General features: G+C 45.8%; 1 protein-coding gene across 1 annotated transcript in view; it reads left to right on the top strand.

The window, feature by feature from the left end:
• The window catches only part of DLST (dihydrolipoamide S-succinyltransferase), a 160,930-nt gene extending 142,764 nt beyond the window's left edge, over window positions 1-18,166 (top strand). Inside the window, exon 15 of the mRNA XM_069208479.1 lies at window positions 17,202-18,166. Within this exon, the coding sequence (XP_069064580.1) occupies window positions 17,202-17,336 (135 nt within the window). The 3' untranslated portion in view covers window positions 17,337-18,166. The remainder of the gene's footprint in view (window positions 1-17,201) is intronic.
• Window positions 18,167-20,813: the final 2,647 nt, after the last annotated feature.

The following is a 20,813-nucleotide window of genomic DNA, read 5'->3' as shown; positions in this document are numbered from 1 at the left end:
GCAGCTGATACTGTGGGTAGGGGTATCAAATTGGAGTGTCCTAATTAGACACCATGCTTGGCTTTGTGTCTCTTTCTTTGAGGCAGATATGCAACATCTCCTGAACCACTGTTCAGTGGTCTACATCTCTTCTAGCCACAGATGGATCAGATGCTGGAGAAGCTTAAAAAAAGATACTGATTCGGCCAGGGCGATGCATGCCCTCCAGATACTCCTGCCTCGAGGCTCCTTTCATAGATCCCAATAAAGGGGGAAGGATTGGGGTGGGTAGGGAGGACAGCAAGACCACTTCTACAGAGACACCCCCTTCTTACCAACCGCAGCTGTAGTAGACAACTCAGGACTACTCAAAAGGGATTACAGGGGTGTGGTAACACTATAACGGGGGGGTGCAAAAGGAGGCACCTCTGCAAAGCACTCTGCCCGATCACACTACACCATCTGGGGGCAGATTACAAGGGTTTCATCCACAGTGAGAAGGAATCACTTTTGACCAATCATACAATATGGCTACTGCGTAAAGCTCACTGCATCCTCATTAAACATCCCACCCCTCAAACACACCCTATTGGCAGAACATCAGTGCCTCCTTCAGGAAGAGGAACAAGGGTTTATTCACAAGAGAGATGTACTTCCTAATACCCAAGAGAAACAGGAAACTAAGGCCTACATTCTTCTTCTCTGGCCTCTCAGGAAATACATCTTGTCTGAATGTTTTCATATGGTCACTCTGCAAGAGGTCATCCCTCAGCTACCACAAGGTGACTTCAACACTGCACTTGTTTTGAAGTATTCGTACTTTCACATGCCCATCCATCCTCACCATTGCTACCTGTGGTTCGTGGAAAGTGGTCAGCCTTATCAGTTCAAAGTGCTGCCCTTCCGGGTCATGACAGCCCTAGGTTATTTACAACATGTCTTGCTGCTGTAGCCTCTCATCTCAAAAGGAGTGGGAACCAAGAACGCAAATAGACAATATGGTCTCTCCCACACTCAAACAGCAGGAAACCTTCTCCAGAATCTGGACTTTACGATAAACACAGTCAAGTCTCACTAATCACAGGTCCAGGGACAATGAGGGAACTAGTATTGATACGGGCCAGTATCCATTGTCAGCCCAAGATTCATACACTGATGGCTGATCACAACTGGTATGAGGACGTGACTGATACCCATGGTCTGGATACCTCACCAGACACTGGCCTCCTCTATCCTCCCACAGTGGCCTCAGAGCAAGGGGCTTCTTTTGCTGTGGTGCTCAGGAGGACGGCGGAGGTCAGTGACCTACAGCTGCCCACGGGTCATGTCTAAAGAAATGTTTTGACAGAGGTAGTTTCACCAGGGGTATCCCTATCAGAACCCTTACTGACCTTCAAGCAAAGCCCTCACTGATGTCCCGATCAGGGTGTGGGTCAAGCCCTACACAGGTACTCCTTTGCACAGGACAGTTTCCCACATCATCACCCCACGTCTGAGGACCTGGCCTTATTAACCCAGCATCCTATCCCTGGGATTCTGGTGGTCCAGGTCTCAGTGTCCTGAATCAATCCTGGTGCATTCCCTACCACATCACTGGATAGGGAATCCAAGATCCTAGGTACCTTCGGAAAGAGGATTTGTTTTTTCTTCTGCCAGCCTGGCAGAGGGGTCCATGAACACCGCATGCTTATTGGGTCTGTATTCCCATACTGTGTGGAATACGGTTGCCTGAGAGCTGCTTATGGTTGTCGATGAAACCCAAGCCATTTTTTTCACAAGCTATTGCATACAGGTGAGATGTAGCAAAGTTCCCAGTCAGATGCTGTTTGGATTCAATAATCTCACTGGGCAGAGCCATTGATTATTTTGTGGTGCTTAGACATCATCTCTGGTTGAGGAATACTGACTTTTCAAGGAATGTCCAAGCCTCGCTCGTGGACATGCCCTTAGCTGGAACGAGTCTCTTTGGAGACAAGGCAAATATGGCCTTGAAGAGTTTCAAGGATAGGAGGGTCACTGCTAGTTTGTTGGGGCTCCCTGTAGCCCCACAACAGCTGCATTATGACTGACGGCCCTTATGTGGCTATGTGGATAAGGGTGATCAGCCACTACCTTCTTCTCTACCATGTCCAACAGGCTGTCCTTTTGTGGCAGTGACTCCCACAAACCTTGTGGGGCCAAAGCCAGAGATCAGCCCAACCCAAACAGATCCTCAGCCGATTCCCCCACCCCCAAGCTGCACAAAGTCTCTTTAGCTTGCCCACAGAGCATGGGCATCCAGTTGGCAGCAGAACTTGATACCATCTGCACCAGTGAAGGGAGAATATTTTAGACGAATGGGTACACCAGAATGTCCAACGGGGTACACCCATCCTTTCCAACAAACCCCACCACCACTTCCTCCATCCCCACATCTGCTGACAAAGGACCGCCTTGTGCTTTTGCGACGGGAAGTACTGGCCTTTCTGGACGAAGTATCCATTGAGTGAGTACCAGCATCAGAAGTAGGTTGCGGTTGTTGTTCCCGCTATTTTATGGTACTAAAGAAGGATGAAGTCCTCCGATCTGTCTTAAATCTGTACCCTCTCTATTACTTATTGAAAAAGGAAAAGTTAAAGATGCTCACCCTGGCTCAGATCTTATCTGCCTTTGACCCTGGAGACTGGATGGTAGCATCGAACTTGCAGTATGCCTGTTTCCACATTTCTGTCCTACCTGGCCACAGACGCTACCTGCGGTTCATGGTGGGCCAGGAGCAGTATGTGTGCAGTGCTCCTCTTTGACCTTACCAGTGCCCTTCGGGTGTTCACAAAGGTGATGGTGGTGTTTGCAGCACATCTGTGGATGTCAGTGATGCCAGTTTTCTCCTACACCAAGTTCTTCAAAGACCTTATATCTTCCATTCTTACGCTCTGGTCTAGGATTCTCCATGAATCTCTCTCACAGGGCATGATTCCGGACTGCCTTAAAAATAGGACAGGTCACCCCATCCCAAAAAAGAAAAAAAAAAAGCAGACTTGTCTGAGGCCACCGATCTTCAGCCAATCACTAACATCATGACTGTCGCCAAACTCCTTGAGAAATGCGTACACATACAACTCTGCAACCATATTGAGCGGTTTTAGCTCCTTGACCAATACCAATCATGCTTCAAATCGGGTCACAGCACTGAAACAGCACACATTGTGGATGACGCCCTGAGGCTACTTGACTAGAACAAGCCCTGCTTATATTACGTGATCTCTCCTCGGCGTTTGATGCAGTCAAACACAACAACATGATTGATCTTCTTGAGAAAAAGTTGGGGTTATCTGGTCCAGTTTTAAGCTGGTTCACCTCGTTCCTTCATAACAGAACACAAAAGAATCAGTCAATGAATCCCTTTCTAACAGTATGCCAGCATCCAATGGAGTGCCTCAAGTATCTGCACTCTCACCCACGCTTTTATATTTATTCATGAAACCTCTCACCGAAATCCTGAATCACTCTAATATACATTGTCACATACACGCCGATGATACTCAATTGTATGGGAAAGTTTCCTCCCCTGATGATATCAAAACTCTTCACTGCGCCCCACTGAAAACTCTTCAATGGTTATCACGCAATCATCTTATGCTAAACATACTCAAAACGGATTTTCTCGTGATTTGCCTCTCATTCCACTCTGCCCCCGCACAAGATTGGCTGAAGCGACTAACTGCACAAACTAACTAACTTGCTGTGCCAAATATTACTTCTACTTACATGGTATATTGGGAATTAGGCTGTCCCTATGAGGAAGATTTAATATACATTAGTGCCTTATTGGCATGGCATATGGTCTAAAGAAGGGACACGATTTACAAAGGAGATTATTAAAGATTGTCTAACACTAGAACATCTGGACAGAATCCCATGGTTTGTGCACCTAAAAAACTTGCTGAAAAGTATAAATCTGGATTCAACTTTAGATGCTTCAGTTACCATTCTTCAATTCAGCAAAAAAGAATTGAAAAACCAATTAATGGAACAGAGAGAAAGTGACAGAGCCAATAGAGAATGTAAGAAATCGACAGTAGCACTTTGTGACTGAAGCCAGTGAGACTATTCAAAATTACTTATTAATAGTATCAAACATTCAAGAAAGATTTTACCGAACTCGGATGCATTTTAGGACACTGCATTTAGTGGCTTTCCCAAAGATGGGGATATGGAGTAAAAACTTATCGAAGTGCCTCTGTGTGGGACGTTTTGCACAATCCACGATGCACTTTATTATATCCTGCAGACTATATCATGATATCAGGAAATGTTTTTTAAAACCTCTATTTGTTTTTAACAAATTATTTTACTGTGGGGAAGCTTTTAATTATTTATGTAAATTGGATACTAAAGAGAAATGTTATGCAGTGACAAAATTCATTTTATGTGCTGTAGAACGGAGGAAAAAGTTTAGGTATCTAGAAATCCTCCGTTAAGAGTATGAACAATGGCCAAAATTGTTAATATGAAGGTTTTTATTTATTAATGTGTAGAAATATTTTATTTGTATGATATTTTTGCTTTTTAAAAGAAATTGTATATCTTTTATGGGGTAATATCCGAATAAAGATTGCTTTGACTGACTAACTGCACTCAACTGCACCCCACATGTTGTTGACTCCACTTGATCATTAGGCATTACCTTGGACATATACCTGAATATGCAAGACCCCATCTGTGCTACCACCAGAGGAGCCAATCACCAACTCAACACAATAAGTAAAATCAAACTATTTCTATCTCCAAATGACTTGCAGTTAGCAGTCCAATCCCTACTTATCTCTGGTTTAGATTACGGGAGTGCAACCCTGGCAGGGTTACCCAACGCTGAACTGGCTCTTTTAAGGGCTACAGTGACCTCTGCTGCTAGGCTGATCACTGGTTTAACAAAATGTAATCACATCAGACCAGATCCAATACAACTCAATTGGCTCTCTCAAAGCAAGGATTCAGTTCAAGATAGCCTACTTGACACACAAAGTTCTTATTTATAACACTCCCACTTACCTGGCAAAAACAAAACTTCTGGTACGAGTCAGTCCCAAAGAAGTTCTAACTCTGCTGTCAAAACCACAGAAATTCAAAAAGAAGAGAACTTTGTAACTGCCCTTTTCCAGGCTTGCCCCAAGAATATGGAAAGCTCTTTCTCTTGGAACCAGATCTGACCCTTTGACCTCTTCATTCAAAAAAGAAGTAAAACAAAAGCTCCTGAATAAATACCTGTAACTATATAGACATGAAGCCACTCATAACTGACTATTATTTAGTGTGTACAGCCCTTTTACTGTGCAATTTTGTCACTTAATATCATCTGTGCTTCTTGTTTTTCTTTTACTGATGTTTTTATGCTTAACCTGTTGCTCTATGTACAGTATTTACTATTTACATCTATACTTATTTACTTATCACTTCTCTGTACAGTGCTCTGATACCCTGATGGGTCTTGTTTGCGCTATATAAAACCTCTCAAATAAACAAATGATAGGCTGTTGAATGTGGGCTCGCCTTAGGCAGCTTTCTCACCTCAACACTATGACAGACTTCGTGCACTAGCAGGAGTTCACTATCGACATTATGAAGTTGCACCTGACTTCCTTTAAGACAGTACATTTCATCCAAGCTGTTATGAATACAGTGCACTTTCTGGGTTATCCTCAGGAACAGCAAGTCCAGGATATTTGGGCTATGATTCCATAGTTTCAGCCACTGTCCTGGATTTTCGTGAGACTGACTGACGCTGCAGGGTTTCATTGCATCCTGAATCTTGTTGGTAGAACATGCCCTTTGGCATATGAGGGCTCTGCAGTGGGACTTGAAGAACTAGTGGGCACTGCATCAGGGGAATCTCTTTGACGTGGTCCAGGTATTGGAGGTAACTGCAAGAGATCTGTAGTGACAGCTCAAGAACCGCAAATGGGTTAGCAGCAGACCTCTCTCCATTCCTCACCTAGACCTCAAAGTAGTGACAGATGCTTCACTTCTGGTCTGGGGCAACCACCTGGTAAAGGTGGAGATCAGAGGCCTTCAGCATGGATTCAGCTCCACATCTAACTGCTGGAACTGACAGTGATCCATCTGGCACTGAAAACCTTTGTTGCTTTCATCTAGAGAAGGCTAGTTTAGGTGTTCACGGCCAACACCACGGCCATGTGGTATTGCAACCAGCAGGATGATGTGGGTCATGGACCCCTTATGTTGAGAAACTGTACATCTCTGGGCATGGCTGGAACCTCAGGACTTATTCCTGGTAGTTCAGCATCTGGCAAGCTCTTTGAACACCAGAACAGGTTCTCAGCTGTCAATGCCTCACCAGTCACAAAAGTTGTCTTCATCCAGAGGTGGTACAGTGCCTCTTCCAAAATTGGGGAGAACCTTTGTTAGATCTGCTTGCCACCACCGACAATGCACAATGTCAGCACTTCTGTGCACTGGAGTTTCCAAGCCAGATTTTGCTCGGAGATGCATTTCATCACGAGGTGAGCTCAGTACTCAGCCTTTCAACAGATACCACTCCTGTCCAGAGTTCTCAAGAAGATGAGGAAAGATCGGGCCCAAGTCATTTTAGTGACTCTGGACTGGGTTCAGAGAGTATGGTATCTCAAACCCCGGAGAATGAGATTTTGTCCTCCAGTCTTGGGAGGATCTTTTGTCGTAGCAACAGGGCAGGGTACTGCACCTGAACCTGTTGACTCTCTGCCTTGATGTGTGGGGATTGAGCGGTGACATTTGAGGTTGTATAATCTCCCTCTTGAAGTATGTGATGCCATTCTAGCAGCCAGGCTTTCTTCTGTCAAAACGATCTGCGCCTGGTGAAGGGACAAGTTTGTGACGTGTTTGATTCTCTGTCTGCACCCTTGTCTGAAGTCCTTCTGTTTTGTCCTGTGCCTGGCAAGACTTTGGTCACAGTGACAGGATATCTGTCTGCGGTTTCTGCCTTTCGAAGGTTGCTGGACCAACCCTCCCTGTTTAAATCACCTGTTCTGACTAGATTCCTTAAAGGTTTGCAGCACGTTTCCTCCAGTACTCTTCATTATGCCCCAGTGGGACTTAAATTTGGTCCTGCCTCCTTAATGTGTTCTCCTTTTGAGCCAATGCACAGCTGCCTTCTACAGATCCTAATTCTGAAAACTGTCTTCCTTGTGGCACTAACATCTTCCTGGACGATTAGTGTGCAGGCAGTTTCAGTTACCCTTCCCACACTTAAATCTTCCCAGACAAACTGGCTCTTTGAACTAGTGCGTACTTTTTGCCAAAGGTTGTCACACCTTTACTCGTCGGGCAAAACATCATTCTGCCTACCTATTTGCCCCTTCTTCATCCATCTAAACAAGAGGACAGACTTCACTGCCTGGATCAAAAAAAGCGTTATTTTTCTGCATTGATTGTACCAAAGAATTCTGGTTGTACGATAAACACCTTGTTGGATTTGCAGGTGCAAAGAAAAGGAAGGCAATTCAGAAAATAATCCTTCGATGGATCATGCACTGTATTAAAATCTACTATGCAATGGGCAAGAAACAGCCTCCAAAAGGCTTACACGCTCACTTTACCAGAGCTACTGCTGCATTGGCTAGAAGAGTCCCAGTCTTGGACATCTGTCAGGCAGACTACGTGGGCATTGTTACACACGTTTCCTAAAAATTTCTGCCTCAATAGTCTGGTCCGCCAAGATGGGCATTTTGTCCGTTCGGTCCGCCTGGAGTTCTTAGTTTAAAACAGCCCGCAGACCCACCTCTGGGGAGTGATTGCTTTGGTATCTATTCTAAGGTAAGGAATCTGTGGCTAGTAGTCTGTAAGATGAACTTGTTACTTACCTTTGGTATCGCTTTATCTGGTAGAGACTCAGTCTCGCTGCAGAATGCTTACCGACCCTCCCATGCATGCCGTTCAGAGATCTGTTTGAATCTCATAGACACACTGGCATCTCTCCTCAGCTGGCTCCTTGCTTCTGGTGTAGAAAAAAAATGGTCAAAAACAGAGGTCAGCACACTGTGGTGGTGCCTATGCAGAAACAGTGTATGTTACTTCTGGTGCGAACAATGCCACAAGTGGGATCGTTCAAATTATTAATCCAGTCTGACGCCTGGGAATATTCTAAGGTAAGGAATCTGCAGCTAGATGGTCTCTACCAGACAAAGTGTTATCAGAGATAATTAACTTGTTCATTAAAGCTAAAAGAAACTTGCCCTCCCCAACCAGATCACATTCCACGCTCAAAAATGGGACCTCTATGCCTTTCTATGGCAATATTCCCATAGCTAACATATGTAGGTCAGCTACATGGTCCACTCCACATACATTCACCAGACACTACTGCTTGGATGTTCTAGCATGCCACCAAGCAAAGATGGGCCAGGCTGTTCTGCGAACCCTTTTTCAGGCCTCTACAACATCCTTTGACTAGATGAGTACTGCTTTACTGTCTGTGCAGAGCATGTTTCTCTACAGCCACACATGCCACAATCTGAATATTTTATTTAGCCTGCGAGCATCTGTTTGTGACATGTAGTGGTATAGATTCACATGCGCCTTCCCACCTCCCTGGAAACCTTTGGTTGTTGCTGATATATCTTATCTTTCTTCATTTAGCATGGTCATTTAGCCTTCCTTTCCCATGCTCCATCTTTATCCACGCTCGCCGTGTGGAAACAATCTAACAATGGAGCTGAACCCCATGCCACTAATGGAGCCGATCCCCATGTGCATAACCAACCATAGGAAGAGTCACTATACATCATGACTCGAAAGACTTCTTCAAATAAAAACAAGTTGCAAGCATCCAAGCCCAACACTAAAGGGCAGGAGTATGCAAAGCATGGTAATCTACAGAACTTTGCACTGCAAAAATATGCTTACAGGGTACTTAACATTTTCCTACTTGTAATGTTGTTCTCCTTCATTGGTATCTTTCATGGATTCATATGGACTCCTCCCCTTTTACCCACTTTCATTTTCATGAGGTAGAAAATCTGGCAGTTGGAAGCCTCTATGGGATAAGAGCTGTGGGTTTTGGGGCCCAATTGGCTGAACTTCGGCAGGGTAGTATGGTTGGTGTAGAACTTGAGACAATATACATGGACGATGAGTAAGACATCAACTGGTGTAGGTAATACCCTGCCTTGAGGAAGGTATAGTCCTGGATGTCCCCACCCTGATGTATGCTTAGAGGAGAGTAAAGGAAGGTCTTTACTGGTTGCCAACTGTCTCTCTACCCTGAGCACCTCTGGCCTTGGAGAGCCATTGCCACAGAAGTCACACACCCCTTACCTGAGCACTGTCCTTGCTACTCACCTTCCTGAAAGGACTGCTGCAGCTAGTATTGTTTGTGGAGTAGGGGTTGCCGCCAAGAACACTGCACAGGTTTCCAGTTAGCAAAAACCTGTTCTCTGTTGCTGATGCTTCAGGATGCCAAGTCTTTAATGTTGTCTTACCCTTCCTAACTTTCTCCAGTATCTTGTCAACCTAATGCCCAAACAGTGGCTGCCCATCAGATGGCAGTCCTTTGAGGAGGGGCTGTTCTGGGGTGAAAACCAAATACTCTTAGGCCAAGCATGGAGGTAGCGAAGGATGGTGCTGTTCATAGGCCTGGAGGCTTTGCCTGCTGTATCCAGTGCACACCTCATGATAGCATTGGAGAGGACCTTTCCCTACATTTCTGTCTTCTTTTCTTGTTATATGCAACTCTTGTGTGTCCTAACATTCATTCCCGTCATATTTCACGAGCCGACATTATCTGGAACCCCAAAATGCCACTTTTTCCTGCAGCATCTATTTTCTTAGTGAGTGCAGTTGTTTAATGGCATGTGTGGATGTAGATACACATGCTCTGCATACTCCTGCTATCTAGTGTTGGGTCCGGAGTTGTGCAAGTTGTCTTTTGTGTCTCGAGGTTGAAAGATATCTATAGTCTTTTACAAGGACAGGATCTGCATAGTTTGTGAAGTTTTTGAAAGGGTCTCTATGAAAAAGCATTCCTCTTCTGTATCCGCTTCCATAGAGGGACATTATGATGCTATGTCCCCCTAACTAAAGCAGCATAATATGATGAAGTGTCATTTGGTGGGTAAGCTTTTATGGGGTATTGCTTCACAGACTGGTCATCCTGTGTGGTATGCCTTGTAATCTTGCCAAAGTTCATCGTTTTGGTTATGGACCCTGGGTCATAGGACAAGGGCAAAGAGTCAGTTAAAATGTCATGGCCTTGGGTCTGAAGTTTCAGAAAGTGTCAAACATCTGCAGTGGTGGTTGAGTAGTGTCTAACTGTTTCTTCTTATGAGTGGGGTAGGCTCTAGGCTCCTCTTCTATAGCTTCCTCTAGAGTAAGCCACTATGTTTCATTAGGAGGTTGTGTGGTGGAATGTGGCCATACAGCAATATGACTAGTGTTCAGCTCAATAAATATTGTTTATGCCAGACGACGGGCACCAAAATTCAAGGAATGGATATAAGACCTAACCTATTGCCAAGACCAGCTTACCACATATGCAGAACTTTTGCGCCCTCCTCTAGACCCTGAGATATCTGGGAACCTCTGAAAACATACCTGTTTATGCACACACACGATTTCCCGGTAGCTCGCCCAACACGTGCCTCGGAGGATGAACTTTCCCAGGGTGCTGAAGAGATGTCTTCCCCACAGTGGTGATTGCCTGTGCTGTACATACAGTAGATAGATACCTGATGGCATTGGAGCATCCCTCGCAACACTAAATTGCTGCGCCTCATCTGGTTATTATATGTATGTGTGCCCCAGAGGTGAGGAGGCGGTTGTCTAGGCGATTGTAAAGACATATCACCATTAATGTATACTGATGTCGCTGTGACCCTATTAGCTAATGGGGGTTTGGGGGACTTTTACTGTTAAAGGGTAATTGTCCCCAGATACACATAATTACTGTGTATGAACGAATTTATGTGCAGGTTTGTTGACTGATGCCAACGTTTTACTGTATGATAAAAAATGTAAAAAAACAATAATGAAAAGTTGTTTTTTTTTTGTTTTTTTTTAAATATTGTTTATCTCACATCTGCCTGCTCCTTAATTTGATGTGCTGTGAGCAAAGGTTTTGCTTGATCTTGCAGTTGGCCTGTGTTGGAGAATGGGTGTCAAGTGGGAGTGCTTGGTTTGGCTTCTAGGTACTTCTTGCATCAGAGCTGCATCTTAGGGCTTACCAGTCTCTACAGGCATTGACTGAACCTTTTTCCGAACCAGTTTGTCTGGCAAGTCAGGACGCTCTTTGGCATTCCATAGCTAGACGCCAAGGCTTCTTTCAAGATCAAACCCAGAGTGAAAATCCTGTATATATGCATCGAGGTAGTATCTGCCTGACATTGGGGTGTTGTCTGTTTCTCAGTGATAACGTCATCAGGAATTATAATTGCAGGAAGGGCAGAATTTAAATGGTGTATTCCCCATACCTCCCCACCCCATGAACCCAATTATTCGTACATGATGGGGCTCTGGGATCCACAAATTATTTGATTCCAAAGCATGCAATGTGGCAAGGTGTACTTGTTGCCATAAAAGATCAGTTCCCTGTGCCACTGACGTCGAGATCTGGACTTCAGTGGTAACTGAACACTCGAAAACATGTCCAGACTCGATGGAAATTAAGTCTGCATCCTGGCACGTTCTAGGATTCAGAGAGGTATCACTAGTTACCTTGAAACCAAAATTCCTACTTCGAAGAAAAGCAATTGTGACCCTAACACTAAATGGCAGCAGTGTGCTCAGCAGGTGAAATGCAGCTGTATGTACTGAAAATAAGGGGGGATTGTGTAGGGAACTGGGTTTTTGTTGCAGTACCCCCACACACATTTTGCCTGGTATTTGATGCAACTTTGGCTGAAGTGCACTGGGTGCCTGCCAGCCAGGTCCCCAGTGCCAGTATTATTTCCTCCCACCCCAAACTACGATTGGCAAAACCTTTAGCACCCTTTTAAGTCCCTAGTAAATGGTACTCCTGGTACCTTTGGCCTGAGGTACTAAGGACTGCAGCACAAATTGTACCACCCTAAGGGACCCCTCACCAAGCACATGACAGGCCGCCATTGCAGGCTGCGTGAATTGCTGCAGACAAAAGGGAAAGCACAACATTGCACACAGCCAGTGTGCGATGTCCACTAACACTGCATGGAGTATATGTAAGTTTCACCTACAGCAGGCCTTACAGCCCTAAGGCAGGGTGCATTATATTACATGTGAGAGCATATCTGCACGAGCAGATATGTCCCTGCTATGTCTTTCTATTCTCAGACATGGTAACTACCCAGGGAAGCCATTTTAAATGCATGTGCTGGACACTAGTCAATAAGAATTCCCCAGATACATGATGGTTTCACTGAGGATAGTCATGTCTGGTATCAAACATCTTGCATTGATAAGCCCACGTGATGCCAGTGTTGGATTTACCAATACATGCACCCAGAGGGCACCTTAGAGGTGCCCCCTTGAAACCTACCAGCCTCTGGTGTGCTTGCTGACTGGTTTCTGCCACTAGAGACACGGTTCTTCCCCCCTAGGGTGACAGCCTTCAGCTCTCATACGGCCCAGAACAAAAGCCTGTCCAGGAAGAGGGTGTAACATGTCCCTCTCACAGGATGACCTGCTGATTGGCCTTCCTAAGGCAGCAAGCCTCAACGGGCTGTCGCCTTTGAAATGCAAATCTAGGTTCCCCCTCACTGGAGAGGAAGCCGACCCCTCTCCCAACCCCCCCGTCCATAGCCCTTGGCACCCGGATAGGTGGGAAAATTAGCTAGTCAGGTATGTATGTCCTACTCAGGCTAGTACCACCCCTAAGGTGGCCTTGGGCTATGCAGAGGTGAACACAGTTTTTCAGAGGTAGCCATCTTTGAGATGGCATATCTAGGACTTTTGGGACCGGATTATGCCCACTTCCCACAGGCAGGAAGTGGTCATATAGGGGAGTAGTGACCCCCAAGGGTCAGTAGCCCATTGGCTACTACCGTACACGCCCCTAAATTCAGTATTTAGGGGTGCCCCTGGCACCAGAGAAGCAGATCCTGGCAACCTAAGAAGACCAAGGGCCTAGAAGAGCCGTGAAAGCAGAAGAGGAAAAAAAAACAGCTGACCTGGTACCAACCCTATATGCATCCCTCGTCAGAAACCTGCACCAGAGTCGACTCATCCTGCTGCTGCTGCATCTCCAGAAACAATGGAAGGACTGCCTGCGTTTGAAAGACTCAAGACCTGCCATGAACAGCAGACCTGTTCTCCAGCAAACTACCAAGAAGGGACTCTGAAGTTACCGGAAACGTAAAAACCCGACACCTGAAGTAACCACTGCACCCACCATCTCTGACTCAAGTTGAAGTGGACAACTGGTACCATCAAGGTTCCCCAGCCCTCCAGAATCCGAGTCCATTGCAGTTCCACCCCTCCCGAAATCCCAGACGACACCTGCAGCCTCTGCATGCAGGACCCCTGACTGCACCAGTAAGGAAAACCTGACAGCTCTGCACCCATCACCCCTGAGCCGTGGAGAAGAGGACCAAAGGTGCCTTCCTGTGCCAGAGCTTCATGAGGCCTAAACCCTGATGTTGGTTCAGCCCGACTGGCCTCCTTTCCAGAGCCTGCAGCCTCTTTTCACAGTGACCAATCTCCGTTGAAACACATTGGGCACCCGGACGCCCCTGTGCCACTGGTGGTGTACTGCTGGTGTTGTTTTGGACCTTGCTCACTGCTCCCCTTAACTCCTGGAGATTGGTCATGTAAGTCGTCGTACTCTACCTGTTTGCAGAACTTGTTTTTCCTCCCATAGGATAACATTGCAGAACTCAGAAATTGCACTGTCTACTTTGTAAAGTGAAAGTAATTCCTATTTAAAAACATACTTACCTGGACGATTTTTCTTTGATGCCTAAACATATATAAAGATACCTGCTGTTTTTATAAATTGTTATGCATCTCTTTTTTGAGTTGCGTGTCATTTATTGACTATTGTGTGTATTTGTGGATTACTCGCACTCCTGTGTGGTAAGCCTAGGGCTGCTAAACCATAAAGAGCACATTTGAATTGCATAGCAAGCCCCCGTCCACTCATTTGGGAACCCCTGGACCCTTTACACAGTATTGACATACCACATAAAGGGTCAGCTTCCTACAATTAGTATTATGATATGACTACTTGATCCCATATTTGGCATTAGAATGAAGATGATAGGTCCCATCAGTGATGCCCACTGACACCTTGGATCACCCTCATCAAAAAGGACTTCCTCTGCTTCGTGGTGTTGCTTGGTGCCTCTTTGGTGAGAATAAGAATGACTTAAGGAAACTTGTGTTGGTGATACTTGGGCAGTGAATTAGTATATTGTAGAGAAGAAGTGCTGGGACATGAACATCTTGCAGTAGTACTTTTTTATGAATTTAATTTTCATGCCACTGGCAGCAGTTAAACAATGAGGATAATTTTAAGTCCATAGTTCTGCCTTTGTCGGAGCCATTGGAAGAATGCAGTATGGCCCCTTCTTCATCCATTCCTGTGCGTTGTGATTCAGGCCGGTGATTTTCAGGATCTTAAGAACATTGTCTTCTGTTCTTGATTTGTTCTCTGCTCTTAGTTGTTCTTTTTGACATTTGCTGGCAAAGCTTATTCACCTCAACAGTGTGGTGTAAGGACATACCCCCTTTTATATGGTCACCCCAGGTTTTTCGACTGATGCTGCTGGCTTTTCGACTCTTGAAAGTCCATGGATGCCTGCTAACCTGACCTGAAAGTGTGTCCAATTGGCTATACCCAATTGGAAATGGCTAACTTACCTGTAAGTCCCTTGTAAATTGTACTCTTCTACCCAGGACATATAAGTTAGAGGGCTACCCCAGGGCTTGCAGCACTGATTGTGCCACCCTGGAGGTCCCCCAAGTAAACCATGTTCCCCAGTCTGCCACTGCAGACTGGTAGACGAATTGTGCACTGCTAGCCTGGCTTTGCCATTAAAAGTAATGGCAAAGCCACCCCTTCCTCTTGACATGTTTGAAAGTTGCCACCTCTGGCAGGCCTACCAAGCCATAAAGGCAGTGTGCAACATATGACTCAGGCAGGACATGTACTTGTATGCCCTGACAGTAAAACTCAAAGAACTATTGTTTTACTGCTGAAAGACTTGCTTGCCCCATTATCGAGCACAGGGTTACAAGCTAACTTGTCAGCTGTTCTACCTCCTGAACCGTGCAACCAAAGTAGGAACTCCAAGGTGTCAAACAACTCGTTACATAAGCCCATCGTGTAGCAAATCAAAATTATTGTAAAGCAAAGCTGCCATCTTGTCTGCCTTTAAAGCTCCTGTGCCTTCCCGGGCACACATGGATCCAACTCCACAAGACAGCTTTCTGCCCTTCCGATAGACGTGCCAACGACGCTCAGGAAGGAGAGCAATGAGGGATTGCAGGCCAGGGAGGTGTTGCCTCCCTCCTGAATGAAGCCACTTGGGTGTTGGCCCCAGAAGGCAGGCTTCAAAGAGGAAGCTACATTTGTAGGCCAGATGTGTAAAACCGGGGGGGACCCACGTGGTTGAGGTAAACAGGCTGATGCGGATAGGGGAAACCAGAGAAGCCGTCTCCAGCCAAGAGAACTCCAAGCGCCAGCTGACTGACCTCCTGTTCGCAGCTCAGGGACACAACAGCTGAAAAAGCCTGCTGGGCCAGTTGGTAGCCCAAACTCTTCAAATAGCTACCACTGCTGCTGTGTAGCACTGAGGACCAAGACCAGAGGGACAGAGTTGAACCCGAGACCGCAGAGCCCAGGATTGCTGTTTGAGAGTTGCTGGGACCCTCAGAAGGCGAGTTAGTGACTCAGGAAGTGTTGGCTTGTGACAGGGGCAACAGGCAATAGGTAGGCCAGTGGCAACTGGACTTCATGGGACGTCGACCCTGCCACCAGGACCCACTCAACCATCTTTGTGGACCGAGGAATGCCTGCAGGAAGACCCCTGTTGACTGCGTTGTTTCTACACTATTCTTAGAGCATTTTCAGCATCTTTCATCCATTGCATCAGGACCACTCCATAGGAAACCATTGCAACACAGATAAAGTAACTGGAACTGCTGAAAGGCAGTTTCTTCAGTAGAGGTAACTCATCTCGGGGACCATGCTTGTCCCCTGGACTAGATCTCTGCTGGAGTTGGCTGTCCCAAGCACTTCTAATCATCCACATTGTTGACTTTGCCAAGGCTAGTTTGCGATCGAGTGAAATTGCTTTGAATTATTATTGTTTGTACAATCTACATCTCCTCTTGAATCTTTTTCATTCCAGTGTCTAAAGCTTCATCCAAGAATACAGCCTATTTGTATGAATTGGTGTTGGATATCTTGAGTGTTGTCGGTTTCTTCAAATGTTTTGGTGCTGTTTAAATGCTTTACACTTATTCCTCTGTGTAAGCCTTGCTGCTCAGTGCCACAGCTACCCACGATTGAACTGAGGGTTTGAAAGGCAAAGTCCAAGGGTCCTAAAGGGGTTGATAAGTGTATTACACTGTGAGGTTGCACAACCACGCCACATAATACACCCCATTTCTTCACATGCTGGAATCTGGGAGGCAAATTACACATAGGGCTTGTGGGTCTTGCTTCTTCTTACAGCACAGGAAATGTCTGAAAATGGAGGATTTCAGTCAGAAAAGAGAGCCTAAGTTCTTCTGCTTTGAAGACATTCAGTGATTGCATTAAGACGTAGGTTGTGATAGAAAAACGTATTTTAAAAAATGGCAAGAGCCTGGTGATGAGGTATCACATCACACAATAGCAGATTAAAAAAACTGACACCGCTATCCGTAAAAAGGATGATGGCTGAACGGAAATAGTTTTTCCTCAATGGTTAAATTTGCCTCATTCTCTTTCGTTTTTAAATTGGAGACATTTTAAAGTTAAGCTGAGTATAATAAAAAGTATTGCATTGTGCATATTTAATTGGCTGTATTTGATTAGATTTAAAAACATTTATTGTATGTAGTGTCCTGGAATCTCACACATAGGTTTGACTTAACTGAAGATTCCAACAAAGAGAACTTAGATAATGAGTAATCTTTCCTTCCAATTCCATAACTGTTTCTAGGATGCTGGTTGCTGCAAGATGTGCTGTTGTGAACATGTCACTAATTTGTTTATTAATTTGCTAACCATGGGTGGTGTGATTGGAGTTTTTTCTTGCTCATTTGCTTTGCCTTTTTGTTATTGTTAGGTGGAGGTGCGTCCAATGATGTATGTCGCTCTGACCTATGATCACCGCCTGATTGACGGCAGAGAAGCAGTTCTTTTCCTGCGTAAGATCAAATCTGTGGTGGAGGATCCTCGCATCCTGCTGCTGGATTTATAGGAATATGCCTGAAGAGCCTAACCCATCTTTTCTTCTCCACTCTATACTGTTGTTTCTATTGCGGATTCTGGAGTTATTTGGCTGGTGAGCCACTGTGTTACTCTTCCATTCAGGAGTAATTTTGTCCATTGAAGAGTGTAGAGGTGGGAAAGAGTTCGGACAAAGAGGCAGGGAATATAGGCAGCATTTTGCCATTAGCAGTCCGGGGACTTTCCACTGATGTAGAGTAATTTTCAGGTATCTGGGTACTCTTTCATCCTTTAAGTCCCTCATCATTCTCTGATTTGGGCCCCCAATTCCCAGAGGTTGAGTCTTGGATCATTCAGTTTTCCCCTGTACTTGGATTACTCGTACTCATCAACTCTAGACAATGATCCAGTTTTACATGGGCTCTCCTTAAAGGTGGAGGATCAGTCTACTGATGCTCTGTCGCAAATTGAGCTGCTTTCATAATGAACAATGGCGAAAGATATAGTTCCATAACTATAGAGCATGGGAACCCTTTTTTACATGGGGCACCCCTAGAACGCACACTGTGGCCAAGAAACTGTATTCCCCTCTGCATCCCTCTCCTGAATTGAGGAAAATTGTGTCCAAAGCTCAGACTCCCTCTGCTCATTTCATAGACACTGCACATGTATTCACCAAAGTCTCTAGCGGAGGGGGTGGTGGGAGGCTTGGGGGAGGTCATAGGAGAGTGGCAGTATATCCAAGGCCCGTGTGTCTGCAGCAGGGTCTATCACCCAGTTCATCTGATATTATATACAGAACTTGTAATTAAAATATTTAAAGAAACTGATTTTAAATGAAATAAAATGATAAAAACACTGCATTTTTTGTGATCCTACTTGATGACTGGGACAGCAATTCCCATCAGTTGTACCTAATAGTGGCTGAGCCACATTTGTTTAATACTGTTTTCATTCTGCTTCTCTCTTCACTAGTGTAGTTGAAACCGTGCCAAGATTTGAAGCCATAGTAGCCTTTTCACCTCCTATGTGCAGCAACTGACCCTTATAACCTCTGCCTCTCCTGTTTGGAGAACAGTCGGTTGACACCAGGGCTCACTGTGTTTTCTGCATGCTACAGTTGCTTCAAGGTTCATCTAGAATGCCTAGTGTACATCCATACTTAAAGCAACTCTGTCCTACAAGAAAGTAGATACAGGTCTCTCAGCGTAATATATTTATAAATGGAAATTAGGTCATATGAGCTGGAATTACAGTGCTGTCAAACATATGCAATAAAATATAATTTGACCAAGTATGTATTATGTAGGGTATTGCGTGGTGCTATATCACAGAGTGCATCTGCTTCTCCAACACATTCCTGGGGTGTACAACTATCCTGCCACCTTCTTAGGAGGGCACATCAAGTCCACGAGTGGGAACTCCACCCACAGGTTCTACTCCTGTACTTCCACTGGTGTGGATTTCCTCAGGTTTGTTTGCCACAGCCGAAAATGCCTAAACTTCGCTACCACGCCCACAGTCCATGGGCCATGCACTAAGGATGAACTGGTCAGGGATATCTGCCTCTGCTTTTTTGCCTTTCCCACCATTTGTATTTCACAGGCTCAGGCAGACTTCCCTTACCCTCATCTTTGTGGCTCCAACCTGGGCATGCCAGCCATGGTTATCCACCCAGCTAGAGCTCCCTCTCTAGTTCCACACAAGAAGTTCTGCAACAGGACAGACCTGCTTACACAAAACCATGGTACTCTCCAGAACCCCAATCCTCAGTGTCTAAAACTTGCAGTTTGGATCCTGAAGAATTAAATTCTGGTTACCTCAACCTTCCGGAGGAGAGCATGTTTGTTTTGTTCTTAGAGATGCACACAGAACTGCTACCAGAGCGAGTTACACAGCCTAATGGAAAGGTTTTGTACACTTATTTCCTTCCCAAACATATTAATCCACATACAGCACTGGTACAAGACATTGGGGGTCATTCCGACCCTGGCGGTGCCGCGAATGACGGAAGCACTGCCAACAGGCTGGCGGTGCTTCCTAGCCCATTCTAACCACGGCGGTAAAGCCACGGTCAGAAAACCGGGGCCGGCGGTTTCCCGCCGGTTTACCCCCGGCTGGGCGACTCCGCCAGGGCAGCGCTGCAAGCAGCGCTGCCTTGGGGATTCTGACCCCCTTCCCGCCAGCCTGTTTCTGGCGGTTTTCACCGCCAGGAAGAGGCTGGTGGGAACGGGTGTCCTGGGGCCCCTGCACTGCCCATGCCACTGGCATGGGCAGTGCAGGGGTCCCCTAACAGGGCCCAGGGCGGCTTTTCACTGTCTGCTTAGCAGACAGTGAAAAGCGCGACGGGTGCAACTGCACCCGTCGCAACACCGCCGGCTCCTGTGTTGCGGCCCTCATTCCCGGCGGGCGCTAACTTGCTTAGCGCCCGCCGGCCCAGCGGGAATGTCAGAATGCGGGAAGCGGTATTTTGGCTGCGTGGCGGCCAAATGGCGCTTCCCGCCTGGCGGGCGGCAACCGCCGCCCGCCAGAGTTAGAATGAGGGCGATTGTCTGTTACCTGCGGCACCTCCAGAAGACAGGCTTCGCTTACACTTCCATTCAGTTGCATCTGGCTTCCTACCTACAGAATAGACAACAATCCTCGCTTTTCAGAGTACCGGTCATTAAGGCTTTTCATGGAAGGCCTTAAACCGGTTATTCCGTCCTGGACTCCTCAAGCTCTGGGGTGGAACCTTAACATTGTCCTTACTAGGCTCCTGGGCCCTCCTTTTGAGCTTGTTGCAATTTCTTTCATGGAAAATAGCTTTCCACATATCCATCACTTCTCTTGGATGAGTCGTTGAGATACACGCTATTACGTTGGAGGAGGCTTTCTTCCAGGTTCATCACGATGGGGTGGTCCTCCAAACTAATCCCGAATTCCTCTCTCGGGTGGTCTCCTGTTTCCACTCTAATCAGACATTTGTGTTGCCAGTCTTCATTGCACATCTAAATTCTGTAGCGGAACACACTTTACATAGTCTGGATGTGAAAAGAATGCTAATGGACTACATTGACAGAACTAAACCATTTAGGAAGGGACAGCAGCTATTTGTGTCCTACTCTAAGCCACATAAGGGGCATGCCATTTACAAGGCAGGAGTTGCATGTTGGCATGTCAAGTGCAATCAGAGGTGTTACTCCAAAGCTAAAAGGTCTCTACCAGACCCCATCCTACTCGTAAGAAAGGGGCTTCTATGCATTTCTTAGGTAACATAGACTAGCTGACATTTGTAAACCAGCTACCTAGTCCACACCTCACCCCTTCACTAAGCACTACTATATGTGTGTCCTGGCCAGACAAGCTAGAGTTGGCCAGGCTTTTTCTAGTCTTCTGCAACATCCTCGGGCTGAGCCACTGTTTTAGGAGGACTGGTTTAGGGCCTATGCACAAAATATGTATCTACAGCTACATATGCCATGAATGGAAAATGCTACCCTATAAGCATCTGTTAGTGGCATTTAGT

This window comes from Pleurodeles waltl, chromosome 9 (assembly GCF_031143425.1).
Source record: "Pleurodeles waltl isolate 20211129_DDA chromosome 9, aPleWal1.hap1.20221129, whole genome shotgun sequence".
NCBI lineage: Eukaryota > Metazoa > Chordata > Amphibia > Caudata > Salamandridae > Pleurodeles > Pleurodeles waltl.
Note: the sequence above shows the minus strand (reverse complement) of the source record. Positions and strands in the feature narration are given on the sequence as shown.